The 16,641-nt window shown below is 45.6% G+C and overlaps 3 protein-coding genes across 6 annotated transcripts in view; 1 reads left to right on the top strand and 2 right to left on the bottom strand.

The window, feature by feature from the left end:
* LOC117754516 (hemicentin-2-like) overlaps nt 1–16,641 on the bottom strand; it is a 541,775-nt gene that overhangs the window by 360,364 nt on the left and 164,770 nt on the right. The window lies entirely within an intron of this gene.
* Nucleotides 69–11,420, top strand: trmt1 (tRNA methyltransferase 1). Of its 3 annotated transcripts, XR_004612574.1 has the most exons (17): nt 145–324; nt 1,613–2,005; nt 3,169–3,358; nt 3,490–3,677; nt 4,101–4,216; nt 4,402–4,514; nt 5,038–5,186; nt 5,641–5,724; nt 6,241–6,310; nt 6,569–6,703; nt 6,831–6,916; nt 7,225–7,333; nt 7,431–7,507; nt 7,815–7,934; nt 8,352–8,466; nt 9,156–9,287; nt 11,409–11,420. XR_004612574.1 is itself a non-coding variant. In XM_034575021.1 (16 exons), exons 2-16 carry the CDS (start codon nt 1,626–1,628, stop codon nt 9,228–9,230), a joined length of 2,007 nt encoding a protein of 668 aa, XP_034430912.1. In that variant the 5' UTR covers nt 69–188; nt 1,613–1,625; the 3' UTR covers nt 9,231–9,711. The 3 variants fall into 3 exon arrangements, 2 of the variants coding, with proteins under 2 accessions (XP_034430912.1, XP_034431002.1); XM_034575021.1 differs by lacking the exon at nt 11,409–11,420 and having other exon boundaries at nt 69–188; nt 9,156–9,711; XM_034575111.1 differs by lacking the exon at nt 11,409–11,420 and having other exon boundaries at nt 137–324; nt 9,156–9,711.
* man2b1 (mannosidase, alpha, class 2B, member 1) overlaps nt 5,208–16,641 on the bottom strand; it is a 15,672-nt gene continuing 4,238 nt past the window's right edge. Inside the window, exons 6-25 of one of the 2 annotated variants that reach the window (XM_034573664.1) lie at nt 16,482–16,627; nt 16,149–16,348; nt 15,932–16,052; nt 15,711–15,789; nt 15,474–15,583; nt 14,927–15,034; nt 14,709–14,825; nt 14,113–14,295; nt 13,466–13,563; nt 13,249–13,369; nt 12,765–12,883; nt 12,575–12,676; nt 12,400–12,487; nt 12,005–12,085; nt 11,696–11,920; nt 11,117–11,266; nt 10,823–10,925; nt 10,267–10,593; nt 10,070–10,215; nt 5,208–5,224 (exon numbers count right to left, since the gene is read on the bottom strand). In XM_034573664.1, coding sequence (XP_034429555.1) covers nt 10,487–10,593; nt 10,823–10,925; nt 11,117–11,266; nt 11,696–11,920; nt 12,005–12,085; nt 12,400–12,487; nt 12,575–12,676; nt 12,765–12,883; nt 13,249–13,369; nt 13,466–13,563; nt 14,113–14,295; nt 14,709–14,825; nt 14,927–15,034; nt 15,474–15,583; nt 15,711–15,789; nt 15,932–16,052; nt 16,149–16,348; nt 16,482–16,627 — 2,258 coding nt within the window. In that variant the 3' untranslated portion in view covers nt 5,208–5,224; nt 10,070–10,215; nt 10,267–10,486. Of the gene's footprint in view, nt 5,225–10,007; nt 10,216–10,266; nt 10,594–10,822; nt 10,926–11,116; nt 11,267–11,695; nt 11,921–12,004; nt 12,086–12,399; nt 12,488–12,574; nt 12,677–12,764; nt 12,884–13,248; nt 13,370–13,465; nt 13,564–14,112; nt 14,296–14,708; nt 14,826–14,926; nt 15,035–15,473; nt 15,584–15,710; nt 15,790–15,931; nt 16,053–16,148; nt 16,349–16,481; nt 16,628–16,641 lie in introns of those variants that run through there. The other variant, XM_034573576.1, reaches the window with a different exon arrangement.

Raw genomic sequence — 16,641 nt, 5'->3', positions numbered from 1 at the left:
TGAGAGGCCTGATGTGTTTTCCAGTCTCGTCACATGTGCAGTGGGAGTAAAGTAGGCCATGCAGGGTGAGCAGACCCCCCCCCCCCCATCATGTCCTTACATTACACCGTCCCCCCCTTCGCGTTTTCAACACCTCGCAGGCTTCCGTAGATCCGCAGCTGAAAACATGGCCGCCGCCTCTTGCCAGCGTGAGTGAACGGGGGGAAGTTTGTGTTGCCGCAGCGAGGACACACGCGCACACATCGTTCCACAGTTTATTTCACTTTGACAAGAAATACAATTAAACCCCAAGAGCGGCGTCTCCTCCCGGCTCAGGTGTCCCAGGTAAAAACCTCCAAACGCCGCCTGCTTAGCCGTGGCTAGCTAGCATGCTAACAGCTCCTCTGGTGGTGATGTGTGCAGCAGCTCCAGAGGTTTGAATCCACTTTGATCTCATCGTTAACAGTTAAAGTTTAATTTACTCAACACGGGGTTTAAAGCGGTTTATTTTGCTCCAGTGTAGTTTTCTCCAAAACGTACGTGAACGATGCTAAGCTAACGGGGCTAGAGGCTCATTTTGAAGTGACCCCAAAGATCCTCTCAGCAACAACTCAACAGACACAACACTAAACTTTCTGGAGGCCTCGACAACACAAACTAACTTGGGTGAATATAAGTTTAACTTTAGTCTGTTATAATAACTCGTGATGCTGTTGTGTTTACATGTTGGGGATACGATGCTGCTCAGATACACATCAAACCAGGGTAAAGGGCCAATTGACTAGTTGATGGCAAATAAAGAAACAACTATTTACACAATATGGGAAATTATGTGTGTGTGTCTGTGTGTTGTAAGCTGCCAAAAAGTGTATATGTCCAATCAAACCAAACGTGAAAGTGAGGAGCCCAGGGGAGAGAGAGTGAGAACAGGCCCATGTTTATAGCCTTAGTGAGACCTGCCACCACATTCATCTAACGACCCTCCATGTCTGCAGGCTCCTGTAGGGGGGGGGGGGGGGGGGGGGGGGCTTTAAAATGACGTGTCAACCATTTGCCTGTGAACCACATTAAGGGAGATGGGACCCGCAGCACTTTTGATAATCAATCAATCAATCCAAATATTGATTGATTCCTTTATTCTCCATCTGCTTTAAGGGAGCTCGTTTTCCTCGTTGCCACATTTTGATCTGGAAATTGTGTCGTTATAAACATTTCGTGAATGGTGCTGTTGATGTATCTGCTGTTATCTTCCAAAAGGAGGAGATTTAAATTTGTGTTTTTATTTGCAAAGCACTTTGTACTTTTAAAGTGCTTTATAAATAAAAATTATCATCATAAGCTATTTAATGTATTGACAATTTGCATTTTCTGTGATGACGGGCATCATTTGTCGCCTATTTGCAGAAAATACATCCTAAAAACTAGAATAGCACTCAGAGAGTTCATATCTCTTCCAAGGCCCGACAGTCCCTTAAATTCAATCGAGCAGATTATTTAACACTCAGAAATTAGTTCTGTAGACATCCATGAAATATTCTCAGGAAATTGGTGAGAACATAACCAAATCTCACAATGATAAAGAAAGGGAAATATTCCTGGACTTGCCCCCTGAGTTTTATTTGTATTTTTCCAGGCTCTGTCCCTTTATGCTGGTGAGGTCAGCTCGGCTCTTCCCCTTCCTCGTCTCCTGTCGGCTGCATCTTCGTTTCACCTGTGCTGCTCGACAGACGTGTCAGTGGAGGATCAGCAGTGCTGCTGCTGTTCTCAGCAGGGGACTGAAATCTATGGAGCCCCTGAAAACCCGTCAAGACCCAGAGGTTCCCAGTAATAACCCCCCGCCTGCATCTACTGGATCCACAGCTGATGTTATGACCCCAACAGACACGGCACCTGACGCGAAGACGCCGCCTCCCGTGGGTCTTTTACCAGGGGAGACGGTGGTCAAGGAGGGCAAGGCGGCCATCTTGTTTCCCAGTGCCAATGAAGTGTTTTACAACCCGGTCCAGGAGTTTAACAGAGATCTGACGTGAGTATAAACCTCCGGCTGCTTCAGCCTTTGCTCTACAGACTCGTAATTATTTTACAGCACAGACACAACTCTCCTCAGATTGTAATATAAAGTGAATCAGAACTCAGCAGGTTATTATACAATTAAACACGACTGGACAGTCAGCATTATGTCTCCTGAGGATCCGGGAGGTTGTTAAATCTGAGAGTCAAACGTCTGCAAAGTTTGATGAGTACCTCCACCAGAGGGGTTTTGTTTTTGTCCCGTCTGTCTGTTTGTTTTTTGCAGGATTCACAAACACTACCAACAGATTTCCATAAAACTCAATGGAAGGATGAGACATTGGCCCAGAAAGAGCTCATAAAACTTTGCCACTGATCTGGACCAAGGGGCAAAGGATTCTTTTTATCACTTTCTTTAACGATGTGAGATAGGGTGTTTAAAAAAAAATAAAAATAAAAAAAAGTTTCTCTGATTCCTGGAAATAATGAATGGATCTTGACATATTTAGGCAGCTGATTTCACATAAGTGTGTGAAATTTGGTGCAGCTTGATTTAATTTAAGGGACTGTTTGGTAAACACTCTACTGAGTACCACTCCAACTGAGAGAACACCAGACGCACGCGTGTAGGTGATGACGACAGGACGTACGCATGTCAGACAAAGTTCTTTAGTCCCTAAAATACAATGTGAAACCAAAACTAACCAGATCGAATGGAAACAATGGAACAAACACATGAAGCTTAGTTCGCCATGTTCATCTACAGACAACATGCAGTCAGACAAAAAGGAATTCTGTCTTCATGCCCCACAGTAATGTACTTTAAAGTAGCCAGTGTCCACATGGTGGCGTCAATCTCAACCAAACACTAGTACATTTTTATTTTTTAGATATTCTTCTAACCAGGAAACGACACACAGAACTGAAAACTTGACCACGTTGTCTGAGGGAAATGTTTGATGTCAGCAGGACGAGACACTTTCATTTAGTCTCACGCGTCATATTTTTCATTCTGCAGCCTTATTTTAATTTGCTGATCCAGTCTCCCCTCATTTGAATTACATGATCAGTGTTGTGTTCCTCTCAGTCACTTCATCATTCACAAAAAAACTCTGGCAGGAAAGAATGATTGAATGAGCTGTTTTTTTTTTATCCTGTTTAATCTCCCGCCCTCTGCAGATGTGCTGTGATCACAGAGTTTGCCAGAGATCTGCTGGCTCAGCGCGGCATAAAGGTGGTGGTGCCTGGAGAGAAGGAGAGGGTGGTGGTCTCTCTGTCGGAGGAGACGAACGAGGCAGACGCTCTGGTGAAGGAGAAGAACACAACAGAGGAGCCGGCGGAAACTGCAACAGTGGGGGAGAAATGTGAGGTACGAAGGACGGGTTTTGTAATCGGGATTTTCCTGAGGCTGATTTTAGTTTTGTGATATCGGTCATCAAACAAAGCTCTGAAAGTAAGCAGCAGGTATAAGGTGGTGAAGTGTTGTATCTTTTGTTTCAGCGCGGTCTCCGGGTCCTTGAGGGCCTGGCGGCGTCGGGTTTACGCTCTGTGCGCTTCGCTCTGGAAGTCCCGGGCCTGCAGAGCATAACCGCCAACGACTTCTCCACCAAGGCCGCGGGCCTGATCGCCAGGAACGCCGAGTACAACGGAGTTACCCACCTGCTCCAGTCCAGCTGCAGGGACGCCAGGTATGAAAGCTCAGCACGCTCGGCCGCTGTTATTTATCTGCTTCACTGATTTGCTGTGTTTGTTTCTCCTCCTCTTGTATTTTTCCGATGTCTCTCTCATCTTCATTCATCTCCAGTCGCCACCTTTGACCTCTTGTTCTCCTCATTCCTCGGCTCCTGCTCTGATCTTTTCTTTCTTTCTGTTATGAACTCTTGTCCCTTTTCTTTCTGTCATGTCTCCTTTCTCTTTGGCGTGATCGTCTCCACGCCTCCCTTCACTCTTTTCTCCTCTTTCTTCTTCTCTTTCACTTGTCTTCTTTCTGCTCACATCCTTTATCCTTTATTCTCCTCTGCTCCATTTTTAACTGCATCTGTATTGTTATCTAATATTTCTCTCAGATGTGAATCACTTTTTGTTGTAATCGTTGACGTGTTTTCTTCCAGTATGCTGATGTACGAGATGCGAGGGAAGAAGGAGCGCTATGACGTCATAGATCTGGATCCGTATGGCAGCCCCGCCCCCTTCCTGGATGCCGCCGTACAGGCCGTCAGTGAAGGAGGTGAGGAGCTCAGCCTGTCAATCATCTGTCGATCACTTTTGCACTGATGTTGTGCAGCTGCAGGATTTAAACAAACAAGGAGAGTTACTTTGATGTTTTTTTTAAATATTCCTTTTTGTCCTCTTTGCTGTCTTTCTCTCTCTCTCTCTCTCTCTCTCTCTCTCTGTCTCTCTCTCTCTGTTCAGGTCTGTTGTGTATAACATGTACTGACATGGCCGTGATGGCTGGAAACAGTGGAGAGACCTGCTACAGCAAGTACGGTTCAGTCTCCATCAAAGCCAAATACTGTCATGAGATGGTGAGGACACACACGGAAATGTAAAAAGTTACGAACACGCACAGACAAGTCCCCGTGTGTACGTCTTTAATCCTTTGTGCACAAGTCTGAGCAACACAAACAATGTTGTCGTGTGTGTGTGTGTGTGTGTGTGTGTGTGTGTGTGTGTGTGTGTGTGTGTGTGTGTGTGTGTGTGTGTGTGTGTGTGTGTGTGTGTGTGTGTGTGTGTGTGTCCTTCAAACTGATCAATGATGAAGGATACAGTGTGTTTACTGTTACTCCTTCACAGTAAAAGCCCCCCTGTGCCTTTTGTAGGGTGAAGATGTTTTATTGTGAAGCAGCATTAGAACATGTTTGATTTGCATTAACTGAAGTCACATGGTACAGATCGATGGTTCGACTTGTAAGAGTGAAAATAAACCGTCAGGATCAGTTAGAAGTTCTGTGAATCTGCCACTAACAAAAGTACAGCAAAGAAATTTCCAGATGTAAGTATATCGAATGGCTGTAGCTGAATTAAGTGTGTGTGTGTGTGTCCCTGCAGGCTCTGCGTATCATCCTCCACAGTTTGGACCAGAGGGCGGGGGTGTACCAGCGATACATCCAGCCCCTGCTGTCTGTCAGCGTCGATTTCTACATCAGAGTCTTTGTACGTGTCTTCACTGGACAGTGCACAGTGAAGAACTCAGCCAGGTACACACACACACACACACACACACACACACACACCTCTTCAGAACTGCTTTTAATGTTTGATTAATCATGTGTTTATATATCTCTAGTTATTTGCTTCTGTCAAACCATGGAAAGTGTCTTTGAGTATTACAATGATTATTATCATTATTTTTATAAATACACACGTAAATGGTCACATTTAGGACCAGAACTAAGAATATAGCAGCTATAGAAACTGTCAAATGGTTTCATATTTAATTCTAATCTTTATTGTGACATTAATCATTAATAGCTCCTTTTGTTTGTACTGATAATGGATTATCTGTGCATACGTATGAGCCCTGTCTGTTATTACTCTGCAAAATCAAGTTGCTCTTATGGATAAATGACCTATTGATTGATTGATTGATTTAAGGTTAAACACTCTCTCTCTCTCTCTCCCTCTCTCTCTTGTCTTCATGTTGTTTTGCAGTAAACAGGCTCTGGCCTACAACTGTGTCGGCTGTGGGTCTTTCCACTTACAGAGAATGGGCAAGAGAACGATGAGTGGGAAACAGTAAGAAAATACACACTTAACAATAATATTCACTGACGGACGATTTAAGATTCAAAACGTTACGGAAATACACAACAAAATTTGGGGGCAGAAATAAAGTAAAAGACTCTCGTAGTTTCATCTGTTCTTCAAACTTCAGCTGAGCAACAGATGAATAATGCTGTTGCCATAGAATATAGACATGACCGCTCACAAATGTGAAGCCAAAGTGCCTCACCTGCCCCCCCTGGTGGCTGGCTGGTGTATCGGTCATAAACCCCACCTCCTCCATGTTAGCAGATGGGACTTGGACAAACTAAAAGGTGAAAGTAGATTAATAAATGAATGTTGATGCATCAGTGGGACCCTGAGGCACTGTTCGTATTCATTTCTGTGCAGTGGGAGGAAGTGGAGACGCATCACTCATCCTCATTTACATTCTTTGGTTTGTTGTTTTTATAAAATATTGATATGGTTGTGACAGCTCAGGAAGGTAGGCGTGTGTGTGTAGTAAAGTTGTATACCATGTGTTTTCAGTATGAAGTATTCTGCTGCTACCGGACCTCCTGTGGGACCAGAGTGTGAGCACTGTGGACAAAGACATCAGGTCACACACACACAAACACACACACAGTAACACACACTGACACTCATTGATATCCGACTCATGTAATCTATTACTAATTATGCTACAGGTAAATATAAGGTTTACATTAATTATTTCCTCTTGGATTTCCTGTTTAACTCACAGAAACCATCCCAGGATGTGAATTGTGTCCAAACCTCAGTGCTTGTGCGTCGTTGCTTGTGTGTGTACTATGAAAACACACACGTGAGCTGGAGCCTGTGTTTGTCCTCTCTGCAGATGGGGGGTCCTCTCTGGGTGGAACCCATCCATGACGTGCCGTTTGTCCAGAGGGTTCTGTCCGCTGTGTCTGGGAATCCGTCCAGATTCGGAACATCTAAACGCATCGAGGGGATGCTGAGCATGGTGACGGAGGTAACCTTCATTTACACTCTCTGGTGTTATCATGTGGAGTCGCATCAGGTGACTTCATACCACAATCTTCCTGCTCTTCAGCTGCTGCTTCCTGTCTTCATCAGCTGTGATGTCCGCTTTGTTTCAGGAGCTGGAAGATGTTCCTCTTTATTACACTGTGGACAGTCTGAGCAGCACGATACACTGCAACACGCCGCCGCTGCTCCAGTTCTGGTAAACGCACAAATTAATGCATTTTCTACGTTTGAACCAGTGATGTCGTGATGTAACGATAATCCTCTTAAGTCACTCTCGGCTCTGGGAAACATTTTAGTGTCTTGCTGCTCATCGTTAGCGTTTGTCTCCTGGTTTCCTGACCTGAGTATTCAAGTAACAAGACGCACGCTAACCCAACTTCCTGTGACCGTTTTTTATTCCCTTGTCAAAGAAGCGGCGTCTTGTCTTTGAGAGATATTTGTGAATTAAACTTGACCCGTCAGATGTTCCCTGCCTCCATACATCAGCTGATTCTCTCTCTGCAGGTCTGCTCTTCTTCACGCCGGTCACCGGGCTTCCCTTTCTCACGCCTGTAAGAACGCCATCAAGACTAACGCTCCCCCTGCAGCCATCTGGGACATCATGAGATGCTGGGTAAGTAAATAACATTTATTTTGAGAAGCTGTCTTTGCAGAGTCACATGTGACAGTCTGAACTTGAACACGTATGTTTGCTTGGTCGTCCGCCACAGGAGAAGTCGAACCCTGTGAAGAGGGAGAAGCTGTCTGAGACCAGCCCGGCCTTTAAGATCCTCTCCACTGAGCCCAGGTGAGACCACGGCTGTTTATTTCAACTCCTGACAACAGGTGGTTGTTGTTTCATGTTGATTTTCAGGGTCAGAATGTTTGCTGGGTTACTGATGGTTGATGTGATTGTTTTATACAAACACACTAAGACAAACCATAGATTTTATCTAAAGACGAAGCGTCTCCACTTTCTCCCACTGTACAAAAATGAAGCCAAAACATCCCGGATACGAACGCTGCCATCTTGTGCTGGTGACGAGTCTTTGCAGTTGTAACACAGTGGGAACTTACCTGTAACGTACTTCTGTTGTGTGTCTGTGTGCTCGTAGTCTCGAGGCCTGTTTCACTGTGAGGGAAGACGCCAACCCTCAGTCCCGTAAACGCCACCTGACGAGGTTCCAGGAGAATCCTCAGGCGTTCTGGGGACCGAAATCTCGGGCCAAAGCCAAGTAAACACGCACACACACACACACACACACTCATATCTGTGAGGATTGAACAATAGAATATTTAATGTTTTTAATGAGTTAAAATTGGACGTTTGCTGCTGTAACACTGGACATTTTCTCTGAAACATTTTTCTTTTTTAAAACTGGTTTGAATTCATTGTTTTTGGTGAAGCCCCAAATTATTATGAAATGTTGAAAAATGTATAATTTTCTAACCCTAACCCCAAAGTTTGTATTTCACAATTTTCAGTTTTCTGAACCTAAATACAGGAAAGAACCTTCATTTAGCTTTACTCGTTGCGTCTCAATCTCCTTTCTCTCGTCCTCATCCTTCTCTACTTCCTACCTCCATCTTTTCATCTTTCCTCCTGTGTCTTCCTTCCGTCCGTCTCTCACCTCTTGTGTTCTCTCCTCCAGCGGAGGCATCTCTACCAGCCTGCAGGACAAGAGAGAGAAGTACCAGAACAAGAGGAAGAACCAGATCACAGATTCTTCTCAATTGAAAAACCTCCCCTGCAAGAGGTTCAGACAGGTCCGTGAGTCTGCAACTGATCAAAATGAACCTGTTGAAAGTAAAAGACCGAGTGATAGGATTCAAGGATTAACAAATAACTGCATACTCACCGTTTTACACTTGTGTGGCTCCACACTCAGGCCCGACGTCCTCACTCCAGAGTTTTAAAAACCTTTCATGATGCAGCTGGTCCAGTTTTAGGCTGAAAACTCTGGGGCTGTGAGGAACGATAACGCAGACGTCCACATTCGCTTCCTGATTAGGTTGAAGTTAGTCAGCGGTCAAAGGCCTCTTTGACGGACACTCAACTCCCAGAGTTTTGTCCCCCGTCATCGGCCAGGAGCTACATCTTCCTTAGGAGGAACTAACAGACGTTCACGGCGTTCAGGTCCCACCAGACAACTTAACTGTTTAGTGTTCAGGAGTCTTGCAGGTGAAGAGCGTCGACTGCGAGCGCAGGGACGCGATGACTTAAATACTGATTACACGTTAAAGTCATCGAGTCCTCGGCAGGAAACAAAATATCGGACAGATTGTGGTGAATTAGTCGTCTCCATTAGCTGCGTTGGCAGGTCGCCACTCGCTGTTGGTTCTCGGCCAAATCATCTGAGCGCCGCAGCCAAGAACGCTCCTGCGGCTGATTGAGGTATTTTAATAAATTTCAATATATTATTCATATTAATGTTACTCTCTTTTTTTTAATTCAGGGAACGTGTTCACATGGAGAGAGATGCTGCTACTCCCACGACCTGCAGCAGACAAACGAAGAGAAAATGGATTGATTCTGCTGTGCTAGCTTTTTTTTTTTTTTTTTTCTTTTTTAAATTTTTATTCCTGGAGTTCTGCAGTCAGGTTTTATTTTGGTGAGGACAACGAACTAAAATCTGTTGATGTGCAGAATAGAGCTGTCGCCATGTCCAGATAGTGACGATAACAGTGACGCTTTAAAAAAGGGAAATACTGATATTGTTAAAGATACAAATGTGTCAAACCAGTTTCTTTCTGTTGTGATGCAGTTGGTTCAAACTGGAGTTACTGGGTTGGAACCAATAAACAAACCATCGTCGCCCTCGTTCTCTCTGAGGCCGAAGGACCGACTGTTTCATTTACAGCTGAAAACAAGCAGAAGCTAAAATGTTGCATCCCGAGAACACAACAAACAAACTGTAAAGTTTTATTTCATAGGTTATTTGTTTTATTCATTTGACTGCTGTCAACATGTCTTTCACATCAATAAAGTCCTCAATGTGACTTTAAACCTTCTTGCTTTGTTTTACTCGTCATTAAGTGTAGTGCGGCCGTCACACACTTTACATATTTGATAAACGAGAGGTCGCTCACTTTTCATGAAATGTGCATCACCTGTTTAGTGATGAGAAGACGATGCTGCCTCACAAGCGTCCAAACGAAAGCTGAGACGACGGCAAACAGCAGGCGTTCAACTGCTGCAGTAAAATGTGACGTCCCCTCATCTGAGTTAAATCCCAACTTTGTGTTTCGAGTGGCGGTGAAAACCACGTCGGTCTGTGTTTCCGCTTCATGTAACATGAACATGACAATAGAGGAAGACCGATTTATTCACAGAGATCAATATAAAATCATTGCAAGTATAAACACTCACTGGCAGAAATAGAAAAGTTGCACATATTGCACGCGTCAGGCAGTCGGTGTGTGTTGGCACTAGTTTGTAAGGAGAAAGTCTCAGAAGGCAGCTTCAGCAAATCCTGTGCATGTGTCTCAGATGAGAGAAACGTTCAGACTGGGTCCCTGTGGGGTTTCTAACATTTTCTTAACAGTCAAACAAACCTGATCTTTGACACGTGGCCCGGCGACATCAGGCCTCAGCACTGATCAGACTCGTGGGGGGGGGGGTGTCGTCACTCTCAGCCTTTTAAAGAAAAAACCTTCAGCTCCTTTCATCAGCTGATGTAAGAATCAAATCCAAGCAGGAGGACACAGCAAGATTCATTAGATTGACGTATTATAGCTTATTCATTTTTTTTTTACGTCTCTTTAAAAAGCCAAAGTGAATGATTGGCTATCTGAGGTGGACTCTGAGCAGGAAGGTTCGAATCTCCATTGGCCTCAAAGTCACCTCCCACATGGACGGGTCCTCGAACGTCTTCAGCAGAGGAGGCTTCTTATCTGGAAGAACAAGAGCCGCATGTAACAACCAGCAGAGGGCGCATCCCTCCGATTGGCCACTATATCATCACATCGCATAAACGTGTTGAGATCATGTGAGTTTATCCATTATATTGTTAATTTACAGTAAGTGAATATCCAGCTCTACTCGTCTGATCTCATGTGAACAAACATTAACTGGTTCACTGAGGCTGAGATGAAACGTGAGATGAAGGCGAGTGTCCTGTACCCGTTTGTGGCGTCCAGTCAAAACGCATCATCTCGTCTTTCCACTGATTGGCTGACAGGTTCAGCTCAGACACGCCCACCACCTCCAGAGTGGAAAACAGCTTCTATACGCACAGAAGAGTTTACATTTATAATTAATAAAAAATATTCACACAACACGATGAAACAAAAACGATCAAACTTCCTTTTAAAGGCAATTTCCTTATATTCATTAATATTCTATAACTTTAAATAATAAGTTAACAGCGGTTCATTTCAGCGATAGTGATGTCAGCAGATTTCCCGTGCGTCTGACCTGCAGGTTGACGGTGACGGGTCCGGAGTTCACTTTGCTCTCCCAGCTCTGGAACTGATGCTCCAGCCTCAGCAGCACCGAGTCTCTGTCCCACTGTGTCAGTGTCAGGAGGTGAACAGCAGGGGGCAGCGCAGCCTGAAGACCTGAGAACTACAGACCACACACACACACACACACACACAACAGATTTCACTCCGTTCCGACAGAACTTTCATCCACAGTCTTCAAAACATCGCATTTCCCTGAGTTGAGACGTCGTCGTTCTGATTTCAATGTGCTCGTGTTCCTTAAGGTTGGAAAGTGGATCAAACACAGACGCTGTAAACAACACGTGTTGTAATTTTCACATTAAAAGCTACGAATTAGAGCGGATTGTAAAATGATGTCGATCGGTTTATGATTCATGACGTCAGCAACTTGTGTTTCCAATAATTCCCACTGCACATGAACAATTCACTGCATAAAGTCAATTTTAACAGAGCGTTTATCTTCAGGATTTACATTCACCTAAATGCTCGATAAGTTTTCATGTCTGTCAGGATGTTTGCAAAGTCTTAATTCCTCACGCCCCTCACTCACCTCCAGTCGAGTGTCTGGGCTCAGAACTCCGTCAGTGAATGTGAGCAGCGGCTGCAGTACTACTTCCTCTGCCAGGGGGCGGTGTGTGTCAGCAGCGACCGGTGGGCGCTCGAGAGAGAGCAGCAGGCGGCCGCGGACCACCAGCCCTTGTGGGAAGATGACGGAGGTCTCGTTGAGAGGCTCGCCAACGCCGCGGACATCATCGTACAAGAGCCGGCGGTGGAGCTGAGGGGGAGGAGGGTGGGGTTCAGAGAGAGTGTGTCTGTGTGTGTGTGTGTCTGTGTGTGTGAGAGAGTCTCAGTGTCTCACCATGATCTCCAGGGAGCCGTTCTGGATGCTTCCTCCTCCCTGAGAGCGATCGGTCACCACAGTGAGCTGATCGACATCATCCTGGAAAACATGCGCACACACGAGGAGAATAAAAATAAACGACAGATGAACAAATTGAATTAGTTTCATTAGAAATCCTCAAATATCCAAAGAGCTTTTTAGGCGAAGGTGAACGACACGTTTGTTCTCGACGTGTGCAACTTGGACCACCACACGTTGATTGGTGGTCATAGGAGGAGGAGTTTTAATGCCAGATGTGAAAAGACGTATTTATCCTCAGGACAGATGTTAATACCAGGTGTGAACAGGTAGAAAACTGATCCTCGAACCTTTATGCTTCTGCAGAATAAAATATTTCTCTCTCACACACACACCTTGATGAATGCACGGGAGTTGATGGGGTAGTAGTTTCCAGCGATGGGCTCCGACTGCTTCAGGTTCCACGTGGGGCGGAAGTCTTTCCTGTGGAGGAAAACAACACAAACACACACAAGGTGAGTTCCAGACATCACGGTCTCCCTCTGACCCAGACATGGCCGTGTCGCTCACCTTCTCTGCAGCACCTCCCTGCCGTTGGAGTCGGTGTAGAAGAGCCCAGAGGTTTTAATGCTGGTGTCCAGACGGGTGATCACCTCCTTCCCCAGGCTGTCTCTGTGCGGGAGCAAGGTTTAATGGTCAGAAAAGCATGGAATCAAACGTTTTGTTAGCATCTGCCCAGATGTTTGCAGCACACGCTCACTCTATGGGCAGAGGTCCGACCGTCCACTCCAGCTCCAGAGCTCGGCTGTCGTTGTAGAGACGAACCACCTGAGACACCCAGGGAGAAAACCACTGCCTCACCTCCTGCACCACAGACGTCTGAGACAGAAACACAATGATCCTTATATTCACACTGAGGTTATTCAAACAAATCAGACTCTGAAATGTTTAAAAAGTCTTATCTGACACAAACAGATGTGGCACAGCCGCCTGTTAACAAACACACGTCCAAATAAAGCTGTGGAATTAATTCAGGTGATTCTTCTCACAGATGAAAACAAGAAATTAGTCATAAATCTCAACGTGAAGCTGCTGCGCTGCTCTCTCTCTCTCTCTCTCTCTCTCTCTCTCTCTCTCTCTCTCTCTCTCTCTCTCTCTCTCTCTCTCTCTCTCTCTCTCTCTCTCTCTCTCTCTCTCTCTCTCTCTCTCTCTCTCTCTCTCTCTCTCTCTCTCTCTCTCTCTACCTGCACCGTCTCCGTCTTGGCCGTCCGGCTGATGATGAAAGGTGTGGACGAGTTGGGTCTGAAGATGTAGGCTCCTGACATCTGGTTACTCTCCGAGTTGTTGCCGTCACTGGCGTTGTACCTGGAAGTTGGAAAAAACGAACACACACACACACCAATGAACAGAGAGGACGGAAGTGCAGGTGTCTCTTCTTTTCAGCTTTTGAGAAACACTAACCAGTAGAAATTCTGCGTCAGCTCGATGCTCTGGTTGGTCTCCAGGTTGCTGAGGCTGCTCAGGAGGCCGGTGTCTGGGTCAAAGGTCACTCGTAGGAACTGGAGCACACGGACGCAACAAATACATGAATATAAAACGTACTTCATGCATGTAAAGCTTGTAACATGCATACAGGTACAATGAAGAAGAACTAAGTACAGTCAGACCTTCTAAGACAGGAATTCGTGTTTTAAAGTTTATGTTTGGTGCCTTTTGTCTGTGTGGTCACCGGAGGGGAATCACACTCAGTAAACGATCGACCAGCGCGGAATCGAACCTGGACACTTGCAGCTTGAGGACGTGTGTGTCCGTACGCTGCTCGACTTATGTGTGACATCACATCCAAAAACCCACTAACAACCACTAGTATCTGGCTTTTGTCCACAATGAGAACGGCTTCAGTGATTATTCACCTTTATTACACATTATAGGACAAAAACACAGAAAAACATCATCTATCTCCTTTAAAAAAAATCTTTATCTGCATTTTTTTGTACTTTCTTTCTTTCCTTTCTCGTATATTTGCTTGGTTTTGTTTTCCTGTCTGTAAAACACGGATCTCCCAGCATGCAAAGCGGAGGCAGCGCTGAATGCAGCCGTGTTCAGACCTGGTTCTGGATGGCTGCAGGAGTGCGGTGCCGGGTGGGGGCGGGTGGCGGCCCGTCCTGGAGCAGGGACACGGAGTAGGTGCTGTAGCCCAGAGGAGGAGCTTGAACCTGGAACACCAGCTCGTTGACGGCGAAGCCCCGGTTCTTCCTCACCTCTCGAGTGGCTCTGGACACTGGAACCACCTGGAACACATCTGGTTACGTTTGCTTCCATTTTATATCATCACTTTGTATTGAAGTGCAACAACAGGATTTGAATATCAAAATAAAATGACACGGACAACATGACGGCAGCGAAGCTCATCTGAATTCTGTCACCTCAGATATTAATGTTGATTATTACAGTTGATGATTTGAAGGAATTGTTTTATTTTATACTGACATTTTCATTGATTTTATACAAAAGCAATGACACCAGAGAAAAATGACATGTCTTACGTTATTTAAGTGTGAAAACTTCCACAGAAAACTTCCACTTGTCAGAAACATTTGAAATATGGACTAATCTAAAATAAGAGTTAATAAACTACTTCTAAGTACTAAACATCAAACCCTGTGTTTAACTGTCTCATATTTAAAAGCTGCCACACACTCACCCGACAGTCCACAGCTTCGCCTTTAGCGTCAGACACCGAGTACGATGTTCCATTCACAGGCAGCCGTACGGGCCAAGTGACGGGGCGAGCGAGAGGGTTGTACACACTGACTGAGAACTGAGAGAGAGAGAGAGAGAGAGAGAACAACAACTGACATTAATGAGATTACGTCCAACAGAGGATCGAATGCAGCTTGTGTGTGTGTGTTTGTGTTTCACCTGTTTGCTGGACGCAGTGAGAGGACACACACTGATGTTGAGGTTGTCACAATAGATCCGTTTGGCAGACGATCGACTCAGAGCAGCCAGACTGTTACTGACCACGACCTGAGAGGACAAGTAGTAATACAACAAGTAGTTTCAGCTGGGAAATAAAAAGCTAAATTACAAGTTAAGGGGGAAAAGTCTCGTTAAGCACATTTCCAGCAAAATTGACAGATAAACATGTACGAAGGAGACTTGACTGATCCCGGAGGAAACTGCAGAACGACTCTGACTCTCATACAGCGACACAGTAGCTTTGTTCAGCTACTTTTAAAACTATTAGGACTATAAACTGTAAATAAAGATGGACGACGCATTTCCACTTCCTCCCATTGTGCAGAAATGAAGTTATCCCAGGTACGGGTGCAGCCGTCTTGCGAAGGTGACGTCACTTTGAGTCTCAGCTGTAATCACAACGTTTCACCCCCATTTTCATATCATCAAATAACAACGGTACAGTTTATAATCTGTACACAGGATTGTGACGTGAAGCTCGAGTCACCTGACAGCGCTGCCAGCCGTTAGCGAGCCTGCGGGCGTAGTCGTTAGCTACGTGCTGCTTCGCTGTGCCCGACACGGCGTCGTGATGCTGAACCACCGCCATGGCTTCCTCTGCCAACGACAACACAGACAAGATCCTTGTCACAGAGAGAAGAGACCGACAATCAGCAGAGTGCATATGGACAAGCAGGATATCTGACCACAACTGAACGTAGTTTTTTAAAGACACTGCTCTCACTCATGGTCTGACTGTCGCCTTCCCCAAAGGGTCCCTTCCCGGAGACCGGACCGCCGAGCACCTCCAGCTGGTTACACGTCTAAAACAGGGAGAAACTTAGCTGCACTGTTAACTCAGAACTTGTATAGTTTAGTGTCCGTGGTCCGAGAGTGTAAATCCAGAAGACTATGGTCAAAGTTCTCCTCTGAATTCGAGCTCTGAATGTGTGCTTGGACGTTCACCTGCAGATTGCTGTTGCTGACCCTCTCGTAACGCTTCAGGGCCGGTCGGCTCGTAAAGAAGCCGGTCCAGAAATCATGAGCGCTGTCTGCGTACGGGAAGAAGTCGTCCGTCTTCAGAGCCCTGCGTTGAAAACACGATAAACGTTGCAGAAAGTAAAAAATATACACGAGAAACCTCTTTGCACCGTCGGGGTATAATTCGTTTAAAAGCTGCTACCAGCTGACGTTCGCTCGGTGCAGTTCCTGGAGGTAACAGGAGGGGGTGGAGTAGAGCAGGTTGACTCTGCTGCCGTTCCCCTGCTGAGCGTTGACGTAGTGGATGAGCTTGTCCAGGTTCTTGTACCACAGGTTGGCGTTCTCGTACTGGAAGTCCGAGCCCATGGTCATGATGATGTGATTCGTCTTGTACACGGTGGCCTGAGAGAATAAAACATCAAAAGGACACAAAGATGATGAATCCAGTTTTTACATTTCAGCATTTTGTCAAATCTGGCGACGGGAAGATTCTTGTGGAGCCTTTTTCTTTGCTTTAGTTTGTTAAATAATTGACCTGATCTTTGGCCGTGGTGAGGAAGCGCGTCACCACGTCATCAACATTATAGTCCTCCAGGTCCGGGTCGTCCTTGATTGGTGGGTCGTCACAGGACTGGTCCCAGCAGAAGCCCTCAGGAGGGTTGTAACCGTTGGGAAGGATTCCTGTTTGGTCGGGG

This window comes from Hippoglossus hippoglossus, chromosome 1 (genome assembly GCF_009819705.1).
Source record: "Hippoglossus hippoglossus isolate fHipHip1 chromosome 1, fHipHip1.pri, whole genome shotgun sequence".
Classification (NCBI taxonomy): Eukaryota; Metazoa; Chordata; class Actinopteri; order Pleuronectiformes; family Pleuronectidae; genus Hippoglossus; species Hippoglossus hippoglossus.
This window is presented reverse-complemented; position numbering and strand designations above follow the sequence as displayed.

Excerpts from the sequence above, each read along its gene's own strand:
- trmt1 (XM_034575021.1), top strand. The coding sequence starts at position 1,626 with ATGCTGGTGAGGTCAGCTCGGCTCTTCCCCTTCCTCGTCTCCTGTCGG. Across the intron at positions 6,704-6,830 it reads TGCTGAGCATGGTGACGGAG|GAGCTGGAAGATGTTCCTCT; the intron begins GTAACCTTCATT and ends GCTTTGTTTCAG. Across the intron at positions 7,508-7,814 it reads ATCCTCTCCACTGAGCCCAG|TCTCGAGGCCTGTTTCACTG; the intron begins GTGAGACCACGG and ends GTGTGCTCGTAG.